This window comes from Mus musculus, chromosome 17 (genome assembly GCF_000001635.26).
Source record: "Mus musculus strain C57BL/6J chromosome 17, GRCm38.p6 C57BL/6J".
Classification (NCBI taxonomy): Eukaryota; Metazoa; Chordata; class Mammalia; order Rodentia; family Muridae; genus Mus; species Mus musculus.
Window position 1 is genome coordinate 42,707,974 of NC_000083.6, and position 12,759 is coordinate 42,720,732.

The 12,759-nt window shown below is 41.4% G+C and overlaps 1 protein-coding gene across 2 annotated transcripts in view; it reads right to left on the reverse strand.

Annotated features, from left to right (window-relative positions):
- The window catches only part of Adgrf2 (adhesion G protein-coupled receptor F2), a 49,726-nt gene that overhangs the window by 13,946 nt on the left and 23,021 nt on the right, over positions 1–12,759 (reverse strand). The window contains exons 2-6 of one of the 2 annotated variants that reach the window (XM_017317565.1): positions 11,522–11,622; positions 7,201–7,243; positions 6,349–6,503; positions 5,096–5,335; positions 2,087–3,448 (exon numbers count right to left, since the gene is read on the reverse strand). In XM_017317565.1, the coding sequence (XP_017173054.1) occupies positions 2,087–3,448; positions 5,096–5,335; positions 6,349–6,503; positions 7,201–7,243; positions 11,522–11,593 (1,872 nt within the window). In that variant the 5' untranslated portion in view covers positions 11,594–11,622. Of the gene's footprint in view, positions 1–963; positions 3,449–5,095; positions 5,336–6,348; positions 6,504–7,200; positions 7,244–11,521; positions 11,623–12,759 lie in introns of those variants that run through there. The other variant, NM_001033493.2, reaches the window with a different exon arrangement.

Sequence of the window (12,759 nt, forward strand, 5' to 3'; positions counted from 1 at the left end):
GGTGGTTTGAATAGGAATGGCCCCCACTAACTCATGTGTTTCAATATGCTTATCCCATAGGGAGTAGCACTATTAGGAGATGTCACCTTGTTGGAGTAGGTAGATGTGACCTTGTTGGAGGAAGTGTCATACTGAGAGCAGGCTTTAAGGTCTTACAAGCTCAAGTCTGGGGGGTGACTGGAGAGATGGCTTATCAGTTAAAGAGCACTGGCTACTCTTCCAGAGGACCCAGGTTCAATTCCTAGCACAGACGTGGAAGCTCACAACTGTTTGTAACTCTAAGATCTGACACCCTCACAAAGACATACGTGCAGGCAAAACACCAATGCATGCACATAAAATAAAAACAAATTTTTAGAAATTTATAGTTGAAGTCTGGCTGGTGTATCACACAGTCCTTTCCTAAAACTCCCAGCTCCTTCTCCAGCACCACATCTGCTTGGATGCTGCCATATTTTTTGCCAAGATGATAGTACACTAAACCCCTGAAACAATAAGCCAGCCCAAACTAAATATTATTGCCCTTTATGAGAGCTGCCACAGTGTCTTTTCACAGCATTGAAACCCTCACTAAGTCAGGGTGCACGAAGAGTAGACTGTAGATGTGCTAAGCTGAAAGTTAGAAATACTAGGATCCTACCTCAGTCCCATCGATGACTAGTTCTGTAAAGATTTGTAATGAATTGATAATAACTAATATCACTATAAATCTAGACTTCCTGTTGAAATATAGAAAATAGCCAAGATTTAAAATGTTACATATGCCATGCTGTTTACAGTGTTCTCCAGGGAGCACCACAGGCTTACTGTAAAATGAATTATTTGTAGTCACATTTTGAAACAGGAAAATGAGTAGATACCTGATTTTAAGTCTCTGTTATCAATTTGGGTAAAACATATATTTGAAAATACTTCTACTGGCTACTCTACAGACTTTAAAAAAAAAAAAGTAAAGCTCTTTCGGAAACTAGAAGCTTTCTTTTTAATTAATTGCAATCTTTACATTTAATGTGTGCAATTTCAATCAAGAAGGAAAATGTTAAATAGCAAGTACTATCCTAGACATTAAATATACATAGACATTAGACCAGTAAAAGCATAAAATATGATTTTTAGTGAGAAAGAAAGCTATATAATAGCTATGGTGTAGTTCAGTGGGTAAAGCAGGATCCAGCAAACCATAGTCGCCCTGACTTTGATGGCCAATGTCATCTATGGAATGCTGGAGGCCCAAATGCCTGAAAGGTACATAATAATCTACATATGTTTTCAATTCTTATATTACGTATATATTTGTATTGGCATATAGAATCTGGCAAGGATACACATGAAACTGAACATTCCTTAATCCATCAAGCATGAGAAGAGTGGAAAGAAATGACCATTAAAGCCTCTTTGTATAGCTTGCCTTCGTCAAATAAGGTGGCATCCAAAGCTATCTATAAACTCTTAAGTAGCAGAAAATACAACAACCATAACATGTAACACCTCCAGCTCTGAGACTAAATTTTAGAAGAAGTGATCAATTCTTTGCCAAATAGTAACAGCTCAGGGCTGAGGATACAGCTCTGTTGACAGAATATTTGCCAATCATGTCTAAAGCCCTGGGTTGGATGTCCAGGACTTCATAATTGGTACATGGCTGTACACACCTGTAATCCCAGTACCTGGGAGATGGAGACAGGAAAATCAGAAGTTTAATGTCATAGTCCGTTCAAGGCCAGCCTGGGATACATAAGACATGTCTCAAAAAAAAAAAAAAATCCTCAGCCTATTAACAGGAGTTTATGGTCTTTAGTATCTAATTTTAATATTTGAACTTTCACTTTCTAAGCACCTCCAGAAAATGGCAGCATCATACTCTCTTCCTGAATGAGAAAAACATGCTTGTGAAAAACTAAACATACAAAGATCATGCCACATATTATTGGTAAAGAAGAGAGTCAGAATTCAAGTCCAGGCCTTTCTGAAACAAATATTTATGTCTATTTCGTTGTCTTATTAAAGCATGATACATGGACTCCTACCCACAAAACCGATGCACACACTCTCTCAATTCAGAGTCTACTGCAGCATCCGGACTTACCTGGAGTGCATTGAGTAAGGAGAAGATAATGTGGAAGGCCAGGGAGTGACCATTAATGACTGTGGCTATCCCAAATCCCCAGGTCAGCCCCAGCAGTGGTGTGAGGATGGCAATGTTCTTACAGATCCTCACGATGGCTCTTACTTCCTGGAACATGGAACTACCGATGGCAGCTCTCTGGGTCTTGATGATGACCATTGTGACTGTAATCAGGTTTACTACAACAATGGCCAGAGCTGGTACTACAAAGGCCAGGAGAGCCTTGGTCATGTCCCAATTAAGCCAGCAGGCCTCGGGCCGGAGGTAGCCTTTTCCAGGCTCTGTAACGGCAAGTGTGATAATGGCGATGACCAAAGGGCACCCATAGCCCACGGAAAACAGAGAGGCCACCAGGCACGACTTGGGCAGTGTATGAAACACAATGAGAATTCCATAGAGGATAAGGAGAGCCTTGGCAAGCATCCAGAAAAACACGGACAGGTAAAAGAAGTGAACAAAAAACGTGGCGGCCACACATCCATTGTGGTGTAGTACTGGGCCACTGAGGAAAGACGCCACGATGAACCACGCATCAGCCATCAGCAAGGTGGCCGCAATGTTAGCGATGCACAGGTGACGTAAATATGAGATCTCTGTCTTTGTCACTTGACTCCAGACTAAGACCTCAATGGCCAGGCAGATGATCAAGCTGCAGATGGAAATGCCCAGGCCTATGTATGTAATATAAGTTAGAACAGGGCTTTCCAACGTGTTGGGAGACATTAGAATGGAGAAAGAAGTATATAACTTATTCGGCCGACAACGGCAAACAGCTTGCCTGGAGTTTTCTTGAATCGTTTTACAAGCCCTCCAGTCCCATCTGCTCTCCAAGGAGTGCCATCCCACACACTGGGACTTCCTCTCTCCAGATTTTCTGATCTTTTCAAATATCAGTGAGATGTTTTTAAGCTCCTCGGGCAAAATGACAGACAGGACGAGCCCATTCACAGTCACATTTTCCAAAAGACTGGCCTCCAGGATGGCCCCAAGAGTTGGGAAAGCAATGCTGATGACCTGGAAAGCAGAAGGCACCTTCTGAAGCTCTTCAGGGCTGAGCAGTAGCCTCCCAGTGACCTTATCACTTGTCTCATTAATTCGCATTGAGAACGTGAAATTCTTCCCAAGGCTGCCCCTGGACACGACCGTCCCCAAGGTATGAATAAAGACATGTGATATGTTGATGAGATGTTCCTTCATAAATAGCTTGCTTGCAAATGAATGGATTGATTGAAGCAAGACACAGCTGCTGTTTCTGTCTTGGATGAAGGTCCAATTTGATATGCTTTTACTGTTAAGAATGTGGTTAGCCATGGCACTGTAACTCTGCCAAAGAAAAACTGACATTAGTAATGAGCCACTCTCTGAAACTCCCAATACACGTAAGACTTGCTTTTACGAAGTGTGGCCCTTTAACCAGCAGCAGAGGCACTCCCCCAGACCCCCTTAGAAACGGAGACTCTCACACCTCACCCCAAACTCAGTGGGTCACAGTCAGTGTCTTAATTGAACCCCCGGGTAACTTCTTTGCAGAGTAAAGCTTAAGCTTACTTGCAGATATGTCCAAATTGTGGCCCACAAACTGCCTGCATCACATATTAGCTAAAAATGAAGCCCAGCATATTTGTAGTGACAGTACCATATTACAATGTCAGAAGGTTGGACAGGAGCTCAGAAACATCTCAGTCACTAAAGGACTTGCCAAACAAGCATGCTGTACTCTGTTAAGATCCCCAGCACCCACGTAAAAGAGGGAGGATGTGGCACATGTGTAATCCCAGAAGTGGGGAGGCAAACACACGTGAACCCCAGAAGCTCATCTGGCCAGTCAATATATCCAAATCAATGCCAGCAAAATGAGCAAGAGACTCGGTCTTAAAGAAACAAGAAAAAGAAAAAACTGTTGGAAAGAAACTGAAAGAGACATTTGGCATTGATCTCTGACCTCTACACATGAATTCCTGTGCACACATGAGTACACACACACACACGCACGCACGCACGCACGCACGCACACACACACACACTACTGGATACCATTTAAGGGATTTATCTCTAAAGCAATCCCCTTCCTTGCTTTCTTCCTAATTGTTCAGTTGCCTCCCTGTGAGAGTTGTAGGTATGCAGCTCTTACATGCATCCGATTGACCTGTCAGAGTGTCCGTAATGGACTTGGCATCTGTCATTGCCAGGCATATTGTAGGACCCTGTATTGAAATACACTGAAAACTGGGGTGTCACCTCAGAGGCTGAGTGCCCCTTCACTACTCTACTTTAAGCATCAAAATGAAGAAATGAATCCAGTTTCATTTCCCACTTAGTTCAAAGGTTCGGTCGTTTGTTTTGTATTCAACTATTTCCCATTTTAGTGACTTGTTCTAATTCACAAAGAATATATAAGTCCTCTTTTGTGCACAACCACCAATATTTCTTCAACATTTTCAATAGCTTGTATATGCTTTAGAAAAGCAGACTCTGGCTCCTAGCTGACTCCAAACCTCACAGAACAGACTTAACCCCTTGTAGACTTTGACCTTTAAAGACTCAGGCAGTCATAGAATCAGCCCCTCACTCACATCCTTGGGTCTTCACAGAGTCTTCCCCTTGTAGAGTCAACCCTTCAAAGACTCAACATCTCAGGGACTCTGCCCCTCACAGACTCAACCCATCATAGACCCACACCCCGGGGAAAATAAAAATAAATAAAACCTACCATAGAACCAAGTGGTATTAATTAACCAAGTGGTATAACTAATCTCTATTAACATGTCTTGACCCAATGTGTTAATTTTATTCTTTTGTTTTCTATTCTTCCTTCCATAAGATTTATTGAGTGCTGGCTATGTGGGAAAATAGAAATAGTGAGATGGGAAAAGTGGTTCCCAACCCCTGGGAAGCCCAGATGCTATTCCAACTAACCTAAGTTCCTTCCCCAATGAGATAACCTACTGTCCGGTCTGCAAGGCCACTCACCTGCATCTTTTCCTCATTGACGTCTTTGGTTAGAGTTGTTGAGATGTTGTGTAAGAGCTGCACCACCACAGCAATGTTCCCTGGCATCCGAGGAGATCTCTCAATGCCTTTGATCACACAAGACAAATCCTTTGGACACTTTTCCATCAACGTATCCATTATGGTTTTAAGTTCTCTATGAAACATGTGTGTACGTATGGTTGAATCAGATGATTGAACTGAATATAGTTCCTTATCCTCCTGGAAACAGGAGCGAAGTGAAGAAATCCTTTATTTGTTTGTGTTCAATGCAAAAGGATTTTTGCTAGAATTTAGAAGAGCCCTATTGTACAATTGAATAGCACACAATATGCTTCCGTTTTTCATTTTCAAAGTTGCATCTAGGGTAGAATATCTTGACCAACACCAAGATGTATAAAGCAAAATATCATTCTGAATTTTCCAATGGAAATGATTCCCTAATCTGGTCTTCTGAAAGGACAGCCATTTTCTTTAACATATCACTTCGGATACTCCCTGTGTATATACATTCCATGCATATCTTGTATATTCATATGGATTGCTATTGCCATTTAACTTACTTTTACATTCCCAAGAGGTGAACCAAGAGATACCATGCTTTTAGGGTTTTGTTTTTTGTTTGTTTGGGTTGTTTGTTTGTTTGTTTGTTTGTTTTAAATAGCAGGAGATGGAGAAATGGCTCCATAGTTAAGAGTGGATGCTGTTCTTCCAGAGGACTGAAAGTTCAGCTCCCACATCAGGTAGCTCACAGCTACCTACAGGTCCAGCTCCTGGAAACCTGGTGCCTTTGCAGGCACCCACATCTCATGAAGATCCTGATAGAGCTTCAGCTCCTCATCTAGTGAAGTCTGAGATACAGCCCAAATTCCATGGGTCTGACAAGTTGGAGATGGGGGGGGGAGCGATTTACTAGTCAGTGAAGTACACTGTGAGTGTCAAGGCTTTGGGTTATTTTAAAGGCTGGAGGCAAACATGGAGAAGTTGACTGTAACAACTCGAGGTGCCTCTCTTTGCTTTGCCCAAATGACCAGGCTCTTACATGCCTGCAGCGGGAAAAGATAACACTACACTCAGATGCCCAACATGAAAGGGAAAGGAAACGGGTCTGTGCTCCTGCACTCGTGGACAAATGGCCTATTGCCGCTGTGGAAGCCTGTCTTCTCCTCGTCTGCAGCTCCACTTTACTCAGAGAGCTCGTGAGAGAGTCCATGATACAGGAGAAAGGACATTACCTCAAAGATGCTGTGGGTATTGAGAGTGTGGCAGGTTTCAGTGACTTTGTGCCATTTCTTGGCCTTACAGGCAAATTTCATGTTGCCCTCACTGTCTGGAGGACAAGACTGAAAGCAGGGGGTGCCATTGTTATTACAGACACCATCACAGACATCTGGGAAAAGAAAAGACAGGCATATCAGATAAGAAGGTCTGTGGTTGGTCATGGCTGCATCTGCCAGTCAGTAAGGTGTCACTGTCGCGGAGGCACATCAATTCTGTACACATGGGTATCTTTTCCTGGTAAAACTGAAGATGATTGAAAATGTGTTAGTAGTTATGGCATAGTTCTGAAACAAGATTTTGCTATTTCTGACAAAACCGCACAGCAAATTTCAATGTATAAAACTGAGTAAAGTATAAACTCCTCCCATTAAATAGGAAGAAAGAGTTCATAGGTTATCCTACTGAGTTAACCTCCTATGTCCTCCTCAAGTCCTAGAGATTCTCAGGTCAGCTCTAGTTTGGAATCCGCTCCCCCTGCTGTTCCCAAAGAAACTTCCAATCCAGAACTTTATAGCAAGCTCCATGGTCATTGAGACCCATGCTAGTCACTGCCCTGGTCTGAATTAGCTCGATGAGAATTCTGTAGCAAAAAAGTCTGAGACTAGAGGAGCAGAGGATGCTGAGAAGATATGACTATTGCTAGGACCAAAGACACAATGGATCGACATGTAAATAACCCAAGTACGAATGTAATCTAATCTATCAAGGTGTCTCATCTCTCCTGCCATGAGCCAGAGGGCTGAGGATGGCCTGCTGTCACAACAGATGATCCAACTTCTGCGTGGTGGGTAATGCCGCCAACGTACCATGTGGTCTGGATGTCACCTTCTCCTTGCTTTTGCTGGAGGCCTGAAAAGAGAAAAATCAAAATTCACAGCAAAATCAAATGTCAGCAAGTGACACCACCAGTCACTTTAGTCACAGACAAACAACCATATCTGAGTCAGCTGTGATGCACACACAGCCACCAAAGCCCAGCTGTCGCAAATGGCCCGATGACTTTTCCTTCCATGTTTCTCACCAGTGCCAGGAAGTGGGACTTGCCCCTCCTCCCTGTCATAATTTCATCTCGTTACAGTCCATATCCTGCACAGAAATGTACACTATGGACAGAGGGAAGTTTCCTAGAAAGTTAGTGAAGGCTTACTTTGCTTGTACGGGCCCCGTTGAATGCTGGGAGAAGATCATGCCACATGATCGCATGTTCACGTGATCATATTTATCGAAATTCAAAGACAAACTATTCTAACTCCATGCCATCTGTTGAGACTTTCTTTTTTTTTTTTTTATTTTGTCACTCTATCTCGCTCCTCATACAAAGACACACACTCTATCCTGTTTGGGGTATCTATAGGGTGGTGCATTTATTAATGAAATTCAGACAAGGAGTTGAGTGGGGAATACATTTTTTTGGATTTAGTAGGATACACTTATGCAGTTCTCAGTCACTTCTAAATTACAAGAACATCAATGCTTAAATGTCATTAATTCAAAATTATTTATAGGGGCCCACGGAAAAACAATAAATGTTAAGGGCAGTGACCTCTTGCAACTCTATAGAAAGAAACTGGAAGTTTTCCCAACTTTTATAGCAGTCCCACACATTCACATAAACTGCTAATAACAAGTGGGAAAAACTAAACAGTGTGATTCTAAACTAGCAACAATAAAGAAAAGTATAGGGCAAGGCAAAAGAAAAGAACAGAGAGAGGCAGAGATGACTCAAGCAGTAAGGGAACCAGCTGCTCTTCCAAAGGACCCTGGTTCAGTCCCAAGCACCCACATGACAGCTCACAGCCACCTGTATCCACCACTCCAGGGCCTCCTAGGGCACCAGGCACACACATGGTACAAAGATAGATGCTTGGACAAAACACCCATATACAACACATGGTACAAAGATAGATGCTTGGACAAAACACCCATATACATAAAATAAATGTTAGAAAAAGATATATATATATATATATATATATATATATATATATATATATGATTATATATATATATGATTATATATATATGAAATTCTACACATATATGAAATATATAAAGATTATATATATATATATATATATATATATATATATATGAAATTATAAACTCACTAGTACACAAAATGGAAGAAATATGGAAGTATAGCTTTAAGCTCAGGGATTATTAATTATTACCGGTATTATTTTTACTGATTGTGCTACTGCATAACACTGAGTGATTTCTGGATCCCTTTAACAACTCTGTTGGAAACTTATTTTGATTCTTTATCTCATTCTAAGAAAATGCTCACTTTCATTTTGTATTTTGTATTTTATGTTAATCTTTTTTTAAAGGAATCCCCCACACCCCCATCCCATCCACCTATGAAGATCTGGCTATCCTGAGAGATTGTGATCTGGAAAAATCCTACGAGGGTTCAAATCTAACAGTGTCCCTTGCGAGGGACAGTTCCACTATTTGTCTCAGTTTCTCTATTGGAAAGCAGAGCAGGAATGACTGTGTTTATGGGGAATAAGTTCACACAGGGGAAACCCATACGGCCACCCTTAAATGTGTGAGATCTCTTGATGATTCGGCTGATGTTATTATTCTAATGCTGAAGAGTGATCGCCTTGAGCTCATGCCTCACCCTTCAATGCAGTCTTTTCAGATTGAGTCCTAGATGACCTAACCTTTCCTCTGCCTTCTGAAGGATGTGTCAACTACACCAGCATACACCACTGCTTACTTAGCCAGCCTCAGCTCACCTGGCCTGCTACTGTTCTAGTCTTTTCCATGGTACCTTTGCAGTTAAACTTTAAGTTTCTTAGAAACATAATTGTGTGCCGTCTTCCTTTACCCCCTAAGGAAATAACTCAAGGTCTTGTATATATCTACACTTGTGTAAGAACATGTTGGTGTGTGTGTGTACACTCACAAGTACAGGCATGCATATGTTAATATGTGTAAAGGAAAACTGAGGCTTCATATCTCTGAACCAAATAAGCGCCCTCCAGTGGCTGGGAAGAGCATTGTCCACGAGTCCAACTTGTTTTCCAATAGTCTAACTATTGAGAAAAAATAAAACTTCTGGACATTGCTGTTTGACAGACAAGGGAGATTCATTTTTTTATTAACAATAGTAAATAATATTGCTTATGTCATCCCAAAACAAGACTGAATGTTCCCTTTTTTTTCCACCAAATAAAACTATGGTGAATCTGAATTGGGCATTTGGGGTCTCTCCGTAGCTGAGAAGAAATCGATGAGGAATTCATGAAAGAGACTCAACAGTGTATGGTGGTCTCTCATTTTTATTCATGGGAACAAATCCCTAGCATTTCAGTCGAAAGAGTTACATTGCTTCCAGTAAAATTTTTTAGAGATCTTGAAGACTGCGTAGTCCAGTCCAACCTCCTTATCTTTATAAATAAGAATTCAGAGAGTGACATAGACAGGGTGACCTGGAAAAGGCCATGTGGGGAATTCCTCTTATTCTTGAGTCTAGAAATTTGCATTCCTAATTGCTTCAGCATGGCTCCTCCCAGAGGCTAGAGGTCAGACCATGTTCAGGTTCAATAGGCAGAGGGGATGTATGGCAGGAAGTAAAGGCCTCTAAAGTGACCCAAAACCCATATTGACATAGCCATTCGGCAATATACCAAAGTCAACAGCTATGGCAGAGCCCTCATCACAAAACAAACTGTAGAGAAAATGAAGCTGACTAATTAGGTGTAGAGGGCAGAAGGCCATGGGCTGCTGTCTACACGAAATTCTTCAAAGTATGCCTTCTTGGGTGAAAGACCTGACTGACTTCATCCCAGTTAATTTTCTGAGGTAAATCATATCTGATCCCTCTAGTTAGTTTATGTCTAGATGGCATCCCAAGTGGGTGACTATAGCTTCAAATATCAACATTCCTCAGCCTCACACTGCCCAAAAAGGCAGATGCTAACCTGCAACCCACTCAAACTACTGAGCTTTCCCAGTGCATAGGAAAAGTCAGGAGAGGGACGGAGCCTGGCAGCTTGAGAAACTCATACAATGGGAAGAAAAGGTTTGGATGTTCCTGGCAGGGAGACCCCATCCCCAATAATAATAATAACTATTTTCCCTGCTCTGCCTACTCCACATTGTATTGAAAACTGTAGACAAGAAAACCAAAGACAGTACCAAGCTGTGCGCATTAGGAAGCCACTACAAAATGTCTTCCCAAAGCACCTATAATTTCTCTCAGCAATCAGATTTCGGTTCAATATGGGGATGAAGAGAGAGTCACAAAGGAGAAAGATGGACTAATTCAATGGTAAATATTGTTTGGAAAGCTCATGATAAGAGCTTCTAAAATAATTCTCTCTAAGGAGACTCCTCTTCAATTACTTATCTTGTATCTCATATGAACCATACCCTACAATACTTACCTCACCCTCTGTATCCATAAGGTAAAGAGAGCTCCAATGCTACCTTCCAGGCCCTACAGTCAAATAATAGCACCCGTTCCCCCAAGAGTCTCAAAATACTTTTTAATCATCTCTCTCCCAGCACTTCTTCACATTTCATTTTAAATAAACAAAAGGAAAATGAAAGTGACGTGTGGCAAGAGGAAAACATGTACTCTAAATAGCCATGCAAGTTCACGGCCCCAACAGAAATTAAAGGAGTAATTTGCTATAAACTCCACCATTGTTCTTCTGCTGGGATTCTAAAAGGAAATGCTATTGCAATTTTGAAGGGTGTGATGCCTCATTGTGCTCACTAACTATCACTACTATCTCCTAGTCAACGTGGTGTCCTTCACTACCTCTACTATTCAAGGCTCTCAGGAAGCAGAGGCACCCTAGATGTGAAGTGAAAGATATACTACCCAAGAATATGGGGATATATGTGCCTTATCAATCTGGAGTCATCTCAGTTTCCTTGTATTCCAGAACTGATGGGGGGGAGGGGTTAACATGAGACAAATCCATAGACAAGTGGCCTTTCTGTCGCCTATATTTGTACTTTCCTCAGGTTGTGCTGGCCCACTTCATTACCACCTTGTCCTTCGACTTCAACTCCCAGGCAACAGAGCTGCTAACTGATGGATGTTTTTATTTCATCTCTTCTCCCCACCAGCTCCTCACCCACCCACCCCTCCTTTTTTTTTTTTACCTGGCATAATATCCTACAGGATTCTATAGGCAAAAGAAGCATCAAACAGTACAACCAATGGGCAGGAATCATTGTTTTCCACGCAGCAGGTGTTCTTGCTTCTGTGAAAACAAATGAAATGCAAAACATCTCCAGTTTGAAGTTTTCATAGCACCAAGCCTCTGCAGGCAAGCTCCATCTGTAAGAACTGACTCTATTCAGTGTCATCGAAGTAGCTCTCTCTGGTCAGCTGGGATGGCTCTGTGTCCTAGCACAAACATTACCGTGTGGCTGCAGGTGGGAGGCTCAGGTTATCCCTGTTCTCTGTTGTTGATTTGCATGGCACACCTTAGATGAGAATCCCTCTAAACAAAACTGCTTGGTGGATTTTACCTGGCCTTCTGGCTGTAACAAATAACAGCCTGTTTTCAGAGAGTGGGAATGACAGCTCACTCCCTGAGTTAGACAGGGCTGAGAACTGTGTAGGTGGATGCCCAAGACAAGCAGGGATTCTTGTGGATAAGCTTGACCTAGAAATACCTTTGAAGGATAAGTGCAAGGCTTACCCTATTATCTTTCTTCACCTCAACCCTAGAGGTGTGTCTTCCTAAGTAAATAGCAGTTTCTACAATTGATCTTGTTATGTCTAACAGAACTAAACTAAACCAATTGCTTGCCATCTCCAGCAACACTGGAATGTAATGGCATACAGTATACTCAGGATACACTCAGTGGAGGATGAGAAAGGGATGGAGAGGGCAAGAAGAGAGGAAAAGAAGAAAAATGGGTGCGAAGAGCCAACAAGGGCCACAGAGGATTGGTTAGAACCCATTATTAAGGATTCACCTCAAAATATTAACATTAAATGTTAGTATTTTTATCCTGGATAAGACAGTAATTGAAAGATGTTAGATGTCATAAAAGAATTTGCATGATCAGAATTCAATGTATACATAAATGAAAACTACATATATAAATCCATTATGCACAATTAATATGTCCATATAAAGCTTGTAAAAAGTAAGATCCAACATGTACCCAAAGGCATGCACCCACTGATGATACTTGATAGGTGGATAGATAACAGATAGATGATTGATAGATAGATAGATAGATAGATAGATAGATAGATAGATAGATAGACAATAGATGGACAAAGATAAATAGATGATAGACCAATGGACAGACAAATGGTAGATTCGATAGATAGATAGATAGATAGATAGATAGATAGATAGATAGATAGATAGATAGAGTAC